Below are 19,850 nucleotides of genomic sequence, written 5' to 3' on the forward strand. Positions count from 1 at the left end.
AAGGACCACCCTGTCCTGATGAAACAGGCAGAGATCATCCCTGGACGAAAGGCACCCAGTTCCAAAATCCGTCTGGCCTATGTGACTGCCACTAGGAATACCACCTTAAGAGTGAGTATGCAAAATATCTTTAAAAGAAGGATAAAGTTTACTCCTCAGTTATTCTTACTAGGTATATGTACCGAATTTACAGCAGTAGAGACTAATTTGGTTCTGCACTTAATAACGGCAGCAAGACTCTTGGTTGCGCAATACTGGAAGAAGGAAGACTTGCCTACAACTCAAGAATGGACATTGAAAGTTACAAACCTAGCCGAGATGGCTAAAATATTGGCATATCTTAAAGACCATTCAAATGAGAGATATAAACGAGACTGGAAAAAATGGATTGACTATATACAAAACAAATACGGGACTAAGAAATTACAGATAGCCTATTCTTAAGATTAGGAATGATTTACATTATTTAAAGTTAGTTCAGCAAGAAGAAGCTAAGGTCAATGTAGAATGTCATTAATTTATTTCTTTTTTTCAATAGATTTTAGACTGTGTTTGTTAAAAATCCATACCGTGTACGGGTTCTGGGAAGTCGGGGGGAGGGGGGTTGGTGGGCAGGGGGGAGGGAGGGAGGGGTATGCATTAGGCTAGACAAGAATTTGGTGGTAAACTAGAATTATTCTGACACATAAAAAATTGTACTTCGATGTCTTACTGATTGAGGAATGATGAAATGTTTGTTTTAAAAGAAAGAAAACTTTTGAGCATAAAAAAAAAAGAGTGAGTAGGTGAAGGTGGACCGTCCGGTGGGGCTCAAACAGAGCCCCCGTTAGGGCCTTGAGGACCAAGGAAAGGTCCCAGGTCAGGAACCTATGAATAGAGGGGGCTGAGATTAGCCGCCCCCTTTAGAAACTGTTTGATAAGGGGAGAATGAGAGAGGGCGTGTGACCTCTCCCCCCAAGGATGGTGGATAAAGTGGCCACCTGGCAGCGTAGGGTGTTATGGGACAGGCCTCCTCTAATCCCTTCTGCAGAAAGTCTAGAATGATAGGCACTGTGGCCCTGGTGGGAGAGAGACCCAATGGGGTGTGCCATCTAACAAACACCGCCCAGGTGGAATTATATATCCAATTGTGGAAGGGCGCCTTGAGGCCTCAATGGTTTCTATGACTTTAGAGGAGAGGTTCGCCTTCCTCAGGACACGCCGCTCAAGTGCCAGGCGGTCAAGTGGAGCCACTGGGGCTCCGGGTGGATCAGGACCCCTGCCACAAGACAATTTCCTCCCGAGGAATTCTCAGTTGGGACACCGAGAGCTGTACTAGGTCCGCAAACCATGGTCTCCTGGACCAATAGGGGGCCAGCATGATGACGTGAGCCCTCTCTGTCACTACCTTCCTGATAGTTAACAGGATGAGAGGAATGGGAAGGAAGGCATAAAGAGACCTGGAGGCCATCTGCTCCTGAGGGCATCCGTGCCCTCCGTGGTTCGGGTATGGAATCGGGAGAAGAACCTTGGTAGCTGCAAGTTGGCCAGAGTGGCAAACAAGTCCACTTGCAGGGTGCCGAATTTCAGGCAAATCTTCTGGAACAGCTCGGGAAGAAGTTGCCACTAACCGTTGTTGAGAGTCGCCCGGCTCAGCCAGTCCACCTGATGGATGGAATCCTCCGATATGTGCTCCGACACCAGTGATGACAAGTGCCTCTCCGCCCAGGATCCGATCTTTTTTTTTTGTTGCTAAAGTTCTTTTTTTTTTTTTTATAAATGTTTTTTTATTTGTTTCCATTTTCATTTCGTACAGTCACATATATACTGTGCATAACCCGGGCCATATAACATTAAACAATAAACACAGCCATCCCTCTTGTCAACAATACCCCCAAAAATAGAAACCCAATGTACCTCTTCGACCCTCCATACACCCTTTCTTTCGCCCCCCCTCCAACTTTCCATCTTCCCTCCAACATTCCCCTCTACCCTACTTCCCCTCCCCCTCTACCACTCCTCTCTCCCAGTACACTCCCTCCCTTCCTTCTCACCCTCCCTCCCATCCTCTCTCCCACCCCCTCTACCCCTCTTTTTTCTATCCCTCTACTCCTCCCTTCGGTGTATTTCTACTATCTGTTAATATATTCAGCTTGTCCTATTTTTACAGTGAAATTAAAGAGCAACAGTATACAAGTGCAGTCACGTTACTTTAAAATCTAACACATACTATATATCGCCCCTCCCCCCTAACACCACACCTCCCTTCCCCCCCCCGACTTCCCAGAGCCCGTACACGGTATAGGTTTTTAACAAATACAGTCTAAAATATATTAAGACAAAGGAAATAAAAAAAAGAAGTTAATAACATCTCTGCATTAAATTCAACTTCTTCCTGTTGCACTAACTTTAAGCAATTTACATTATTCCTAATCTTAAGAATAGGCTATCTGTAATTTCTTAGTCCCGTATTTGTTTTGTATATAGTCAATCCATTTTTTCCAGTCTCGTTTATATCTCTCATTTGAATGGTCTTTAAGATATGCCAATATTTTAGCCATCTCGGCAAGGTTTGTAACTTTCAATGTCCATTCTTGAGTTGTAGGCAAGTCTTCCTTCTTCCACTATTGCGCAACCAAGAGTCTTGCTGCCGTTATTAAGTGCAGAACCAAATTAGTCTCTACCGCTGTAAATTCGGTACATATACCTAGTAAAAATAACTGAGGAGTAAACTTTATCCTTCTTTTAAAAATATTTTGCATAATCCACCACATTTTTATCCAAAATGCCTTAACCTTTTGACAAGTCCACCATATATGAAAATATGTACCATCGAGAGAACCACATCTCCAACATTTAGGCTGTACATTCGGGTACATAGAAGCCAGCTTTTTAGGATCTAAGTGCCATCTATAAAACATCTTACAAAAATTTTCTCTCAGGTTTTGTGCTTGTGTGAATTTCACATTTCTTACCCATATTCTTTCCCATGTGTCCAACATTATTGGTTCTTCAATATTTTGAGCCCACTTTATCATACAATCTTTAACTAGTTCTGTTTCTGAATTCATCTGTATTAGTACATTATATATCCTCTTTATATGCATTAAGCCTCGATCTCTTATTTGTTTAAACAAATTATCTTCAGCTTGAATAAAACCAATTTTTTGATCAATTTTCCACCTGGCCTGTAATTGGCCATACTGGAACCATGTTTGAACTACCTTCTCCTCTTTCAATACCTCTAAAGATTTTAGTTGTAGAACCCCCCTTTCCAAAGTGAGAAGTTGTCTGTAGGTGGTTCTATCCTGTTTTTGTGCTATATTCATATTTTCAATTGCATGTCTAGGAATTGCCCACATGGGTAACTTGTCATTTAGTTTATATTGATATTTTTTCCAAACCCGCAGTAAAGCATTTCTTAAGATATGACTTTTAAAATTCTTATCCAATTTTTTGTTGAATAACAAGGAAGCATGCCAACCATATACCAGATTGTGTCCCTCGATATTCAGTATTCTATCGTTGGTTAAATGGGTCCAATCACTAATTGCAGATAGCATCCGATCTTTAGGGCCTCCAGCCAGAGAGCTCGGGAGTGCATACCCCCTTGACGGTTTATGTGGGCCTTTGTGGCGACATTGTCTGTCAAGAGGAGCACATGCTACCCCTTCAGAAGGTTCCTGAAGTGCCGGAGGGCCAGGCGCGCTGCCTTCAGCTCCAGCCAATTGATGTTGTGGGGGAGGTCTGAGGCAGTCCACCAACCCTGAGCCATGCTGGAGTTCATCAAGGCCCCCCAACCGAAGAGACCTCCATCCGTTGTCAAGGTCACTCTGTCCTGCTCCCAGAACGAGCAGCCCCGCCGCAGAGTTGGAGATAGCCACCACAGGAGGGACGTCTGAACTTCTGCTGGGAGGCAGAGAGTTCGGAGGGAGTTGCTCATCTTCCGCTTTGGTCGCGTTCATCGATGATCTCTGGAGAGCCAGGGATGGAGGTCATGCCTCCATCCTAGTACTCCTTGACCTCTCCGCGGCTTTCGATACCATTGACCATGGTATCCTTCTGCGACGACTGCGGGAGGTGGGGGTGGGAGGCACTGTCTTACGGTGGTTCTCCTCTTACCTCTCGGACAGGTCGCAGTCGGTGTTAGTTGGAGGGCAGAGATCGACCCCTAGGCCCCTAATGTATGGGGTGCCGCAGGGTTCAGTCCTGTCCCCCCTCCTTTTTAATATCTACATGAAACCGCTGGGTGAGATCATTCGACGGCACGGGATAAAATACCACCAGTATGCGGACGATACACAGCTGTATCTGTCCGCCCCGTGCCAACTCAATGAAGCGATGGACGTGATGAGCCAGGGCCTCGAGGCTGTTAGGGACTGGATGGGGGTTAACAAGCTTGTACTCAATCCAGATAAGACCGAGTGGCTGCTGTGCTTCCCTCCTACTAATTGGCCAAGTGTTCCATCTCTCAGGCTGGGGGGGTCAAATAGTACGCCCCTCAGATAGGGTCCGCAACTTGGGAGTCCTCCTGGACCCACAGCTGACTTTCGAACACCATTTGTCAGCTGTGACCAGGGGGACATTTGCCCAGGTTCGCCTGGTGCACCAATTGCGTCCCTACCTGAACCGGGAGGCTCTCACAACAGTCACTCGTGCCCTTGTGACCTCTAGGCTGGAGTACTGCAACGTGCTCTACATGGGGCTTCCCTTGAAGAGTATTTGGCGACTTCAGCTCGTCCAGAATGCGGCCGCGCGAGCGATCGTGGATGCACCTCGATTCACCCACATAACACCTATCCTCCGCGAGCTGCACTGGCTGCCTGTTGGTGTCCGGATTCGCTTCAAGGTGCTAGTTGTCACCTACAAAGCCCTTCATGGTATTGGATCTGGGTACTTGAGAGACCGCCTACTGCCAATTACCTCCACTAGACCAATAAGATCCCACAGACTAGCCCTCCTCCGAACTCCATCAGCCGCCCAGTGTCGACTGGCGACTACCCGGAGGAGGGCCTTCTCTGTGGCTGCTCCAACCATGTGGAATGAACTCCCCGTGGAGATTTGTACCCTCACCACCCTCCAGGCCTTCCGCATAGCCCTTAAAACCTGGCTGTTCCGACAGGCCTGGGGCTAAAGATTTGCAGCCCCACTTCGAATGGTATGATTGTTGTGTTTTTTAACTGTGTATGGGCTTTATATTTTGTAACTTTGTTTGTTTCCCCCTCCCTTGAATTGTGAGCCGCCCTGAGTCCCTTTCAGGGAAAAGGGCGGCATACAAATAAAGTAAATTCAAATTCAAATTTTAAAAAAAATTCCTTTTCTGGAAGGGAATCAGAGCCCACTGGAGGGCTCATAGGTGAAGGCAGGCCCAGGGAACTATTCCGATGCATGAGATCCTCTTGCCACGTAGCTGAGACAAGGTCAGGGTAGAAACTGACTGACTTCTGCAGACCGTGGTTGCCAATTGGCGGAGGCTAGCCAGGCGGTCCAGGGAGAGCTGGACTATCCCTGTCACTGAGTCTATGACAGCCCCTAGGTGTAGGATTCGTGTGGATGGGGAGAGGTGACTTTTGAGGAAGTTCATGGAGAACCCCAGGGACTGGAGACAATGAATGGTGAGTCAAAGGTTGGTTGTCACTTGGGGAAGAGAACCTGCCTGAACTAAGACATTGTCTAGGTAGCATTGGAGCCTCACCGGCACCAAGCACAGGTGAGCCGCCAACACCTCCAGGACCTTTGTGTAAAGTACGAGGAACTGAGGCCAGGCCGAAGGGAAGGGCCTGGTACTGATAGTGAAGGTCCCCGTGAGAGAACTATAGGTACTTGCAGTGAGATTGGAGGATGGGAATGTGGAGGTAGCCTCTGTTAAGTCCACTGAGGCCAGATAGTCCCCCAAAAGGATGCCCTGGAGGATGGATTTGAGGGAAGACATTTTGAAACACCTGTAGACTAGGTATTGGTTTAGTCGCTTGAGGTCCAGAATTGCCCTCCAGCCCCCCGAGCTCTTCGGGATCACAAACAGATTGGAGTAGTGGCCTAGCCCACGTTCCGAGGATGGAATGCCTCCATCGCCCGTATCTTGAGAAAATGTTTTATGGTGAGATCCATCAGGCGGTGGCGCTCCGGGCTCCAAGATGGAGGGAAAGTTCTGAAAAACTTTGGGGGAGTGGAGAGAAACTCTAGCCTCAGGTGGTGATCCCGTCCCACTGGTTGGCATAAAATGCTAGACGGCCCCCTATGGAAAGGCTCGGATTCAAGTCGCTTCCCCTGCGGAAGGGGTGGCCACCTCCCCCCCCCCCCGGTGAAAGGGCCGTTTGGACTGGCCCTGGAACCTGTTACGGTCCTGATAGGACGAGCGTGGAAACTGTCTGTCCGATCTAAAGGAGGAATATCTCTGCTGATGATCATGTTCAGGAGCCCTATATGAGGGTCCCCGATATGGATTAGGCTGGGAATCTGACTTCTTGGCATTGGACAGGAGAACCTTTTTCTTATGTTTATTTTCAATCAAGATGGGGTCCAGGGCCTCCCCAAAAAGGTTGGGGCCTGCATAGGGGGCCGCCGCTAGGTTCCACTTCGCCTTATTGTCCATCTACCAACTGCGGAGCCACAGCAGGTGGTGAGAGGTGACAGACGTGGCTAGGGCGCAGGAGGTGAATTTAACCAGGTCCAGGGTTGCCTCGGCCGAGAATTGGGAAGCAGCTATGATATTTGTTATGTTCATCTTGGATCGGGATACGATCCTGGAGTTGGCGGAGCCACATCATTGTTGTGCAGTTAAAGACCCTGCCGCCGCCGCCTTGACTCCCAGGCAGAGGCGTTAAAATTCTTATACAAGGTAAGCTCCGCCTGTTTGTCCTCCGGCTTCATTTTATAAGCTGCATCCCCAGAAACTACAGGGCAGCAGGAGACCAAGCTTGCTATTGGGGTATCAACAGCGGGTAGCTGTAGGGCCTGGGCGAACGTCTGGTCTACGTTGTAGAAGCGGCGATCGTTGCTGCCCGGGTTGGAACAGTTGGAAGGACAGGCCCACTGGTTCTTTACTAGCTCCAAGAACAAGGGGGGAGCTGGGATCTCTTCCTTGTTCGTTGCGGTATTAGAAAACATAGCCATATCTGGGTCCCTAGGTGGAAGGACTGTAGGGTCCCCTGCTCCAATCTTAGTGGTTTTCCTGGTCTTGTGTAGTAGAGGTTTAAACATCGCTGGAGGAAGCAGACCCGTGGAGGAGGGAGAATCGGGAGGAACAGAGTACTCATCCTCTGAGAACTCCATATCATTGCGGTTGTCCACACCCCGGGTAGAGCCCTCACTGACTAGGGAGGGAGATGAGGCCCTGGAATGGTGTAGCCTGTGATAGGCTGGGGCCCTGCTGGAGTGGGGAACCCTGTCTCTTTGGGCATTGCCACGAGAGATGGCTGCAGAAATGAGCCTTTTAATACTCAGGAGATCTAGATCTTCGAGATCTTCCTGGAATGGACCTGGATCCTATGCAGCTATGCAGCTATGCAGCTAATCTCGTTGTGGGATGGTATGCCCTAGAGAAACCCTCCAACGGATCTACCTCCTCCCCCTTAACTGGTTCAGGAGAGTCTGGGGGGAAGAGGACACAGCTTACCTGAAGCCCCTATGAAATCTGGAAGGAGAGGCTGAAAGAGAGGAGGGGCTGAAGCCCCTAAGGGCCTGAATGGTCAGGAGAGGGCCTGATTGGGGACCTGGACCTAGATCTGGGCCTGGTGGATTGAGCCTGCCTCTCTGCCCTGGCAATGGTCTTCTCAATTCATCCCTTGTAGCTGCCCTGGAGGGGGGCTGGGCTGCCAGGGGCTTGGATACTGCGGCCCTGGTTCTGGGCCTATCGGGTTGGCCTTCCCTGTCCTCCATGGAAGGCTCAATGGGCGCCTGAGTAGGGCTGGATCTTTCTGCCATCGCCCCACTCACATGCATATTTTCAGGCCTCTGTTGGATCCACCGGTTCCTGGGCCTGTGGGAGCTTTTCTCACTTCAATGGCCAGCCAGCCCGAACTGCGACTGCGCTGCGGCAACTGAGGGCGCCCACACGATTGCTTGCGGCCTGCAACACGTAGCATCTCCCAAAATGGCCACCGGAGCCTCCAATCATCTTCCAGTCAACAGCAGGCAGCTGTAGTGGATTCTGGCAGCCGCGCTTGAGCTTTAAGGCGCTGTGGCTCACTTTAGCTCCTTTAGAAGGCCCCTCGGCTGTAACCTGTTGAAAATTGCCTGTGGGTTGATTCAAGTGCTGCGGTCCCTTTGAAGTTGGGATGGCGTGGCAAAAGGCAGCAGATTAAATAGGAGCAGCCAGAGAAGCGGAGAGTCTTTGCACGATTCTACTGTCAGCGCTGGAAAAGGGCCTCAATCATAGGAGCGTTTACTTGGGCTCGGCAAGCTCCCAGGGCTGTGTCTCGGAGCCCTTCAACCCCGCTGGCCCAGGGATATGAGCAGGGCTCCTGGTCCACAGAGGGGGAGGGAAAATGCCTCACAGGGCTCTCCCAGACCGCTCAAGACAGAGAGCTGTCCTTTTGAGCCGCAGCCTAGATAATTTAGAATTTGCAATATCCAATTGATCAAATTACTCAATCAAAGTCAATTTTTTTAAACAATTTCCTACCTAAGAGCCAAAAACACAGTGCTTGGACCAAAAGACTGAGAGGAAACTGGGAGCCAATGGGAAAGGAAGAAGGTTAAAGAATTTATCTCTGTCTAATGGACCAATCAGGCTGTGACAATACCCACGCATAACCCCTCCCTTAACTCTACTCTAAGCCCTGCAGAAGAGGGAAGGAAGAATCTCATCCAGAAATAAAGGAGGATAGGGAACCACCTCTTTCTGATAAGTAGGCTCAGTGAAAACTAGATCCACCAAATCCCTGGCCTTAGCTAAAGTGGATTTAGTGGCTTGGGCCACTTCGAGATTAGCTATCTTCTGGGCTTTTAACAAAAGAGACCTGAACATAGTTGGTTTGAAAACTCCAGCTAATGTTGTCTGATCTAGATCCTAATCCTCATCCTTAGAGAGTTCGGAGTTCCTTTGGGGATCATCCTCCCTGTCCTCCAAAGAAGAGCTATCCGACGACTCTGCGGATCGCTCCTCGTGAACAAGAATCTCCCTTGCCTGCTAGAAGCTGACTTCTTATTTCACTTCTTGCGTCTTTTGGAACTAGAGGAAGGCTTTTGCTGCAGGCCTGCCAAATTCCCTGCCTAATGGCCTCAGATATTATGGCCGCCATGTTAGGAGGTGAAGAACCTCTATGCAGGCCAGCAGTGACTCGTGCCATGGGGGAGACGACAGAACCTGCTGGGCCCAGAATGTCTGTCCCTTCCAAGATAGAGGGTTGCAGGGCCTCTTCCATGTCCTGGTCCCCTATCTCAGACCCTTCACTGTCTGGTGATAGATCCCCTTTTAAGATGGGGATCTCGGCCTGGGCAGGACTCTCAGGAGGAGAGGGATCTGCCACCACCTCAGCCAAGGCCACTGATCGCCTCTCTGCCGGTGAATTGTTTGTCTAGGGCCTTTTGCCTTCTAAGTTCTGCTCTCTGCGTGGCCTTTGACTTTACTTGGGTTTCCCCCCCCTTTTTTTTTTAGGAGGGGAGACTTCCTTCTGCTGGTCAGGCAAAGGGTAGACGGCCCTTCAAGAGGGTCATCCAAAAAGGAGACAAGACCTCCTTGTCACCTCCTTCCATATTAGATGCCAGCTGTCTCTCAGGTCTGCAGTTAAAATCCAGAGACAGTCACTGAGGGAAATATACTATGGAGGTGGCTGACCGAATTAAAGGGCACACCAGGGCCTGGGTTCTGGGCAGTTGGAGAGCAGAGTGTTTATCCCCTTAGACAAGCACACCTGGGCCTATCTCTCAGCCCGCTACAGGTGAACCCATTGGGTCTCTGTGCTAAAAGCCTCGTTGGTGGCAAAGGGAACCTTGGGCTGGCCTGGATCTCCCGATCATCTGAAGAGAATGCTTATCTAACGCTCCCTGGGATTTTCTAACACTGGTGGTCTAGAGAATTGCCTCCGGAGAAAGAATGGGCCTTTCAGAATATTCTACAGTCCTCTTAGGCTTAAAGTGTCAATCTAAAATTGGCTTGCCAAAAACAAAATGGTGGCCACCGCTTTCGCATCCTTTTAAACTAGCTCCGGGCATTCCAAAACAGCAAGAAGCCCACTCCCTAGGCTAGACGCAGCTAGCCGACCCCGCACTGGACTCACTGGAGCAATCTGTCACAGCAGATGTCCTCCAAAGGTCGACTGCAGCCGATCGCTGTCAGAGCCAGCACCGCGCAGTAATGCTCCAAGAGCAGCCAAACACTTGAAGGGGATGGAAGGAAACTGAAAGGGAGTGGAGGGAAACCTAAGGAGTGAAAGAAAATAAGTTGAAGTAAAATAACAGCTCAGAAGAACGGAAAAAAAGAAAAACCAAGAATTATCTATTTTCTTAGGAAAGATTGTTTGCATGTCTAGTTCAATAAGCAGCTGAGTTACAAAAGCTGAATATGGCAGCAGGAAGAGGCAGGACTTAAACTCTGCAGACTCATTTCTATGGCACATGTGGATAACCCACACATGGATGCTGTCTCCACTGACTTAGGAGAAATGCTGATACAAATTACTCTATTGCAAGATTTGAAAGAGATGAATATTACAGACCAAAATGAACAAATAGTCAAAAACATCCTTGAGTCTGTTACATCTATATCACTGCCAGAAAAACACTTTGCACAGTCAAAAATCTCTGATGAAACTATGTGTCAGGTCCCTAAAAGTGATACTGCCATTCAATTGGGAGGAGGGAAGACTCGGAGTTAAATCATTAGCTACATCTGAAACAAGAGAGTTTTACAACTTTACAACTGGTTTCCTGTCACCGGGAGACTGAAGGTCCCAACATCTCTGGAGGGATGTTTATGATAGCCATGTAGGATATATAACTTTGATGTCTAACTAAAGATAGTCATGGGAATGTGTGATTTATTGACTCCCAAGGCAGAAGAGTTAAGGAAGCATCTTCACACTTGTGTATTGGTCAGAATCTCCATTCGGACAAAGGGGAGGGGTCATTATCAGCTTAATCCCATTTGCATGGCCTAAAGGTTTTCAGATGCTGCTTTGCTTCTAATAGTTTCCATCCTGACTTATTAAAAGTTCCTTTTGAAATAATCCATTTTAAGAGTCTTTACTTTCTCAAGTTGGGAGAGGAGCCATTACACTATGATTTTTTGAGAAAACAACAACAAAGAATACCAAACGTTTCACTAATAAATTGCAGTATGTTGAACTTTGAAAGACGATAACCATTTTGTTAGATGTGCAATACTAAGAGTTTAGAATAAACTCTTCTGGGGGAGGGGCCCACCGTCGTCGGCAGCTTAACTGAGCTGCCCCCAGAGTTCTGGTTCGTATATCTACTTAACATCTATAGATATCTCTTTTTTCAGGCAAGAAAAAAGCAGGGAGGGACCCAGACAGTTAGATCCTTCTTTGTAGTTTGCAGTTGTTGTTTTTTGGCTGTAAACGGAGAAGGAGGATCACCTTAAGCTGAGTCATTAACTCCGGCCAGATCTTCTCAGCTGTCTTTTTTCAGCTCAAGGCGAGGAACATCCCCCCCTCAGGACATTCTTTTGAAACTAAGCCATTGAAAATAAATACGAGCAGAGACCAAACCTGTGAACTTTTCTTTATTATTTTTTCTATCAAAATACCAGCTTCAATGTTATAAAAAACTCCTTTGTTTAATTGTTTTTAAAATGGCGACTTTTTAGCTTCCGCATTTGCTATAACGATATATCTCCAACTTCCTGGCACAGAATCAAAGGAATAACTTCTCACAATTTAATTAGCTCCCCTGAAGATTTTTTCTTATCAACCTCTAAAAATTTACTGAAATTATTTTATTTGAAACTAACGCGAGCAGAGACTTTGTTTGCTTCCTTTCTATAATGGCACTGAAATCAAGATTGGGAAGACATCCTCTTAGTAATACATCTCAGGCATTTGCTACAAGGTCGCAGCCCTTGCCTTCTACGCCCCCTGCTGGAGATTTGTTAACGAAAGAATTTCTTTTTGAGATTCTTAAAGAATTTAGAGAGGAGATGAAGCAACTTATTACAGACTTATGTGATAAGCTTGATACCAAGATTGTTCAAACAAAGGAGGATATGGTCGGACTTGTAACTGTATTGATAGATTATGTTGCTGGAATGGAAGATAAGTTGGAGCTCCTGGAGGAAGCCAACACCAACCTGACATCTAAAATTGAAGTGCTGCAACAGAAAGTTGAAAACGCAGAAAAACAACTTGTTATGACAAACTACAAAAAGATGGAGCTTGCATTAAGAGTTAGGGGATTGCGTGAAAACGAACAGGAGGACTTGAAACAGATTTTTTCAGAGGCTTTCAGTCGTTTGGTGGGAAGTCCGGGACTCAACTTTGATTGGCAGATCCAAAAAATCTACCGTCATAATTCGTGGGTGGCGAAACAGAGACAGCTCCCGAGAGATGTAGTTATATATTTTGCTACAAGAGAATCCAGAAATGCGATATTACAAGAGTTTTATAATACCAGGTTGCGAATTGACGGACAGGACTTGATTGTTTTCAAGGAAATACCATCCCAAATGTTAAGAGCCAGGAGAGACTATGCTTTTTTAGTTAAAGAACTCAGAAATCGTAAAATACAGTATAGATGGGATGCGCCATTTGGTATTATAATTACATTCGGCGAGCAAAAATATCGTCTCAACTCTGTATGGGAAGCCCGAGATTTTTATTATAAGACCCTAAAGGCGGGACATCCTGAACCACCTGGACCCGGAGAAAGACAAAGAGAAGGACAAGAGAAACAACAAAACACACAATCACAAGACAGGAAGTATCGCTTTCCCCTCCTGGAAGAGCAGAGGACCAGAGAACAAGGACCTAGCCGTGTTCCTAGACGAATGGAAAATAAGGTGGATCGCAGCAACATCTATGATTATCAGCCATTGATTAAGGAGATATTTACGAAACCATTATAAAAGAGAAAGTAAACATCTTGCTATATCAAACAGCTCAAAAACGACATAACTTTTCTGTAAGAAAATTATATTAAATTAACTGATCCAAAATATTTGCTTAACTTTGAACTTGGCCAATATTTTGTGACTTTTGTTTTGTATAAAATGGTATAGTTGTATACCGATGAAGAGACATTTAGGCTGAAAGAACTGATGCTGATCTCTTTGGAAGATATATTGTATGGGATCTAAAAAGACTTGATGGATAATTCCGAATTTTTATATAAATTACTGATGACTTACTTTCCAGGGTGAGGAGGGCGGAGATCATGGTGATTTTCCTGGATCGCGGCCCAGTTCGGATGGAGTTGGGAGGTGTGGTGTAGACGGCAGGGTAGTAGAGGTCGAATGAGAGCTTATTTTGAGATGGAAACTTTATTGATGTTTGTAAAAATTGTTATCTGAATATACTGTTTGGAAGGATACATCCAGGGAGTTTGCAGGAGATCTAGGCGGAGCATATATGAGAGGAGTACGGATGAATATAAAACATATGTATGTGTATGTATATGTGTGTGTGTATATATATATATACATATATATGTGTGTGTGTATGTGTATATATATGTATATGGATACGGACAGAGGCAGGGACGAGAAGAGCTGGAAGAGGAAATCGAGAGAAGAATTCGAGATGTGTTTAAATTGTGTCATAGAGGAAGGAGGCATAAAAGGGATAAATTAAGGGTTTAACAGACAGATATTTAGATAAAGAGATAAGGCCTCTAGCTAGAGAAGAATTCTACTTGGTTAACTTACTTGGTTTTAACATAGTCTGAAAACCTGCAAGTAATTAATTAATTGAGATTAGGACTGTTTAACTTTTTGTAGTGATAAGAAGCTGAGCTCAAAGCAGAGAGTTTATTGACTGTTTTCTTTCTTATTCTTCTTTTCTTTTACTCTTTTTTTTTCTTTTAACTTTTAACTTACTTGGTTCTAATATACTCCAGTCTGTGTTTGATAAAAAGTTATACCGGGTATGGGATCTGGGAAGTCGGAAGGGGGGAAGGGAGGGGGGATCACAGGGGGGAGGGGGGGGGGAAATATAGTTTATGTCAATTTTTAAAACAATAAGAATGCACTTGTATACTGTTGCTTTTTTCTTTCTTTTAATTTTAGTATAAAATAAGAAGCCGAATACATTGATGAATAGTAGAAATACACCGAAGTGAGGAGTAGAGGGAAAGAAGAGGGAGGGGCAGAGAGGGAGTGAGAGGGGAATGGAAGGAGGGTGAGATGGAAGGGAGGGGGAGAAAGGAATGTTAGAGGGGGAGGGGAAGTAGCAGAGGGGAATGTTGAAGGAGAGAAAGGAAAGTTGGAGGGGGGAGAAAGAAAGGGTGTATGGAGGGTTGAAGCGTTATGTTGGTTTTGTATTTTGGAATATAAGAAGAGTTATGTTTATTGCTTAATGTTATATGGCTTCAATCTTGCACAGTATATATGTGATTATATAAAATGAAAATGAAAATAAATAAAATATTTTTTTTTATAAAAAATAATAATAATAAATATAAAACAAGGCTCTCTACAAGTTGTCCCTTTGGTGTCTCCACAGAAAGCCTTTTTCAGAAAAGAAATGGTGACAAAGCCAGACTGGTTGACGTACAGTAACATTTTATATTTCAAAGCTGATTAACAAATGCATTGGGGAAAGCAGGGAGTGATTTAATGTGATTCAATCAAACAAATCCTTGGGTTACAAATGTAATTGGCAGGCTCTATGACATTCATAACTCAAGGGTTACCTGTATAATAAGAGTGAGGGAGGGTCTCAAGGAAGTCTTGCCTTAGCACATGGCCACCACAGGTGCCTCCCCACATAAGTCCCATACCACGCTCACCATGGCCATGCCCATTCTGACCATGGCCACCATGACCACTCCACCGGGTTTGCCCTACCCCAGCCCTCCAAGATCAAACACAAACCTGATGCAGTCCTCAATGAAATCAAGTTTGACACCCCTGTCCTAGGACCACAAAAGATAGGGACTTTTCTTTTCCAAAACTGAAGTAAGGTCTTCCTAAGCAATGGTTCCAAAGCAGAGATAAAGAGATAGATATAGTGGATCTAAAAACCTTCAATAACATTTCACAATAATTCCAAGTTCCTACAACCGTTAGGCCCAATATATTTAGACAATACATAGCTTAAATGAATTTAATCCATTTGATATAATAGAAATCCCTTCCTTTGAGGGGGGAAGCTTGGAGAATTAATTTTCCCAGCACATTTTATGCTGGTTATTATAAAGCAGTAAGACCAAGTAAGAAAAAGAAAAAATAATTTAAAAAACCAGACTTATCAGTTGATATATTATGAAGTAAATTCAAGTCGAAAGAAGGAAATCAAAGTGAGCAATCTAGCACTTTCTGATATTTTACATCGTAGCTCCCATAATCTCTTATATTAATCATTCTGCCTAATCATTTACCTTATAGTACTGTAAAGTAGTCCAAAACAATTTCTGTAAATTACATATTCACATTTCTAAAACTGAGCATGTTTTCTTTGAAACATAATTGTTTTGTCTTCCGCAATTAAAAGCAATCCAAGACATGCAGATTTGGCAAAGGTATTTTTATAATGGATGAGAATTGTTTCTTTTTTGTTTTTTCAAAGAAGATGAAACCTCTTATTAATTTTTGACAGGGCTTCTGTTGTCTCTTTTATATTAAACAATTATCTAATCAGGATAAGTAATTTCCATAATAAAATACCAAGTATTTTATATTCTTTCCCACTATGATTATTTTCAAAAGTACCACAATAGGAATTTTCCATAATAAATAATACTCTTAATCACTCAAACTGATTAATTTGGAAGAAAACTTAAAAAGTGATTCCAGAACAGATCTCATTCTGGTAAAATGGTTTTCCCATTCCTCCCCCCACCCCAACCCCATCAGTCTAATTCCTAAAATCCTTGCTTATTAACTTTAATTTTATTTGAAAACAAGAACTGAATCCAAGTCAAATAAGTCAATTCACATGAAATGCATCAAGAAAATCTCTACTGTTACTTACCATTAGAAGTTGTGCTGGAGGCCACAGCTCTCTCACTGACCTCTGATCGAGTGGGGTATTTTGCTATGGGATCTTCAATCTTTTTCTTCTCACTTGTGGCAGAGCTATGAGATTGAGCTTCCATGATGACTTCTCATTACTTCAGTCCTCTTCACACAAATATCTGCATTAACAAACACAGCTTTAAGATTTCCTTCAAAAAGCAGAAAAAGATTAGGAAAAAAGATGCTGAGCTTGTTAGCTGGAAAGCTGACAGACCAAGTTTGAAACCCAAGCACCGCATAATGGAGTTATCTCCATTATTTGCCCTGCTCCTGTCCATCTAACAGTTCGAAATCATGCAAATGGGTGTATATAAATAGGTACCACTTCAGTGGGAAGATTCCATACACCTCAGCATATAGTCAATCTGGCCAATTGACCACAGAAGTATCTTTGGACAACCCTAGGCCTCTCAGCTAGGAAACAGAAATGAGCTGCATCCCTTAAAGCTGGACATGACTGGAAAGGGGAAACCTTAACCTTTACTGATTTTTTATTTCTTTACATTCATGTCATGTCATTGACTTAACATTTATATTTTTGTAAATAATATATAACAAATATTGAATATCTTTAACATACAGTATTTGCATAAGAATATTTTGAAAAGTTATCTTTCTTGCACTGTCCCAAGATTCCAAATCTAGCAACTGAAGACCAATATTTTAAGCATATAAGATTAGACAGAAGTTGAAATATAAGTATCAAGCTCTATTGTTCATGTTTCCACAGCTGTTAACAACCACAGGTCTTCCCAATGCCATCTTTTAGTTTACTGCTTTTACTTAATTATATCTGTATATTATTATCTCTTTCACATGGGAACAATTCACTACTTCTCTTGCTGGAAGACTACCATAAATTCATAAAATTCTTGGGAATATTTATGTCCTTGGTATCATCTCCATTCCTTACATATTCTGAAAACCTTCGAGTTGAATACATCTCTTCTGGGGACTGTACAACTTTAATAAGTCTATCAACCTGTTTAACTCTTCTTTTCCTGTCTCTTTTTCACTCCTTTCCCATTCTAGCTTATCTTTACTTTCTGTCTCCTGCTCTTCTTCCTCTTAATTAGTCAACCACCTTTCATCTTGATGATATTTTAACATCTCTGTAATGATATTAGCTCAAATATCTGGGCCTGTCTCCATTTCTGTTTTTGTTTAACCATAGGCCTTAGGTGGATACTTTTCTCTACAAAGTAGTAATTCTTCTAAGAGAAAATTTGTCTTTTCTGCCATTTCCATGTCTATTAGCTTGGCATAGGCTCTGGTAAGAAGTCTGGTTTCTATAGCCAATTCCTTGTCACAGATTCTTTAAAATATACTGGTTAGGCTAGTACACAATGCTCACCACTATTCCACTGATCCACAGGCTAGTACTCATTGCTACTACACCTATTCACTCTAGAAGGGTTCAAATCACTAGGTCTAGCTGGATTACATTGCAGGGTTCTGAAGGAACTATAATCATGATCCCAGAACCATTAAACCATCCCTTTCAGAGATCATGGAGCATCAGAGAACTACCAGAGGACTGGAAAAAAGATAGGATAGTTTCCATCTTCAAAAATGGAAAAACATGGATCTAGGAAACTACAGACATATCAGCATGAAATCAATACCTGGGAAAATCCCAGAAAAGATAATCAACAACAAATTGTCAAAAACAAACCATGCCAAATAAATTTTATTGCATTCTTTGTCAAAATGACTAAATTAGTGGACCCATGAAATGTTGTGGACATAATTTACTTGGGCTTCAATAGGCTTTGATGAAGTAGATAACTACTACTACTTAATAAGTTAGAAAAAGTGAGAAATAGACAGCATCACCACCAGATGAATTAATAACTGGCTGACAAATCACACTCAATGTATAATCCTTAATGGAACCTCATTTACATGGAAAGAAGTATGAAGCGGGGTAACCCAAGATTTTGTCTTAATCCCAGTACTCTTCAATATCTTTATCAATTATTTAGATAAGGATAAACAGGGAACCTATCAATGACACCAAACTGACAGGAATAGTCAATACTCCAGAGGATAGGTTCAAGATCCAGAGGGATCTTGACAATTTTGAGCATTGGGCCCTATGTAACAAAATGAAATTCAATAGTGAAAAAAATCAGGTTTTACACAGGCAAGAAAAAACAATTGCACAGCTATAGAATAGATAGTACCTGGCTCAATAGCAATAATTGCAAGAGGGATCTAGGAATCCTAATGGACAGCCACTTTAAATATGAGCCAGCAGTCTGCTACAGCCATCAAAAAAGTCAATGCTGTCTTAGGCTATATTGACAGAGGGATAAACTCAAGATCATGTGAAGCATTGATTCCATTTGTTAATGCCTTGGTAAAACTACACCAAACTCTCTCAGCATAGCTTTGTTTTGCATATTATAAAGAGGACTTAAAAGGGGCAGGACAACACAAGAACAGATGTAGGCCATTTTCTAGGCAACCTGCCCTCTCCCATATGGATATAAGGATATCCAATTTCTTGAGTTACCATCTTTAATACTATATGTAAAATATATTTAAATCAAAAGTTGTTTCCAAATGATGTAGAAGAAATTAAAACTTACAAAAGAAGCTTTATATGTACACACATTCACACCACCCAAAAGCCATCTGTAAATAATTGCTAAGGGATTGGGCAGAAAGCCAACTCATTCCTTCTATTTTCTGTAAACTGAAGCTAAACTGATCATCCATTTGACTCTCAATCCAAATATTTATACTTTGACATTTAGATCAGTCTAACCAAACCACAAAGAATTGTATCTTTACGGATGATCATGTAAACTGTTCATTTTGTTTGTTTTAGAAATGTAAAGCTAAAAAGGATTATTGAAATATGACACCAGGAGGAGAAAAATAGAAAGAGAGGAAAGAGACAATGAGGAGACTGATCACCATTTAACTGTAAAACCATTCAACAGACCTACAATGTAATATATGGTACAGCAATATATTTCTATCCTAGTTTGACTCTTCTATTTTTTTGGATCTTTCAATAGTTTCAGAGGTGTGTGGTATATAAATTAACAACCGGTTCGTCCAGCATTGAAAATATGAGAGACCACACCCATTTCGCTCACGTGGCATCTGCGTATGCATGTGTCCTTCCGCACATGTGCTTCACACACACATGTGCCATCAACACATTCATGCAGATTCAAAAACACAGCTAAATAGGACGGCATAGCACCAGGGTGGGTGGGCAGCAGGTCGAAACTATAAGTTCACTCAAACCCATCCGAACCAGCAGCAGTCTACAACTGAATTGTTCTGTTATTCACATAACCCACTAGTTTCCAAGAAAACTAACCCAATTTGCACATCTGTGTAATGACAGCCTGGATTATACAAAAATAATCCAGTAAAGAATACATGTTTTCTGGACTGTAATTTTGTCCAACAGCTGACAATAGGTGCTAGCAGGTTTTGTGTTTTGTGTTTTGTAATCAAGAATTATTTTCTATTCAGCTTAGAATAAATATAGAAATGAGAACCTACAGTATATTCACTTTAGCTATTTAAGTATTGGGGGTGGGGGGAGGACATTAGCAGCCCACAGCAATTACAAAATGAAACAGGTTAGTGCTAGAAGTGATCTCTAATACATTAGGGGATCTACAATCTGTTTTAATAAATATTTGTTATCAATAAATCAATTTAATATACAAATGTTAAATGCTTTGGAGATAATTTAAAAAGTGTTGTTTTT

The 19,850-nt window shown here is 43.3% G+C and overlaps 1 protein-coding gene across 1 annotated transcript in view; it reads right to left on the reverse strand.

Moving 5' to 3' along the window:
- Window positions 1–19,850, reverse strand: part of GLI3 (GLI family zinc finger 3) — a 414,787-nt gene that overhangs the window by 356,167 nt on the left and 38,770 nt on the right. The window contains exon 2 of the mRNA XM_087713119.1: window positions 16,068–16,230. Coding sequence (XP_087569245.1) covers window positions 16,068–16,191 — 124 coding nt within the window. The 5' untranslated portion in view covers window positions 16,192–16,230. The remainder of the gene's footprint in view (window positions 1–16,067; window positions 16,231–19,850) is intronic.

The sequence above is a fragment of the Thamnophis sirtalis genome, unplaced genomic scaffold (assembly GCF_051295495.1).
Source record: "Thamnophis sirtalis isolate CommonGarterSnake01/CBP01778 unplaced genomic scaffold, rThaSir2_p1.2 scaffold_4, whole genome shotgun sequence".
Taxonomy (NCBI): Eukaryota; Metazoa; Chordata; class Lepidosauria; order Squamata; family Natricidae; genus Thamnophis; species Thamnophis sirtalis.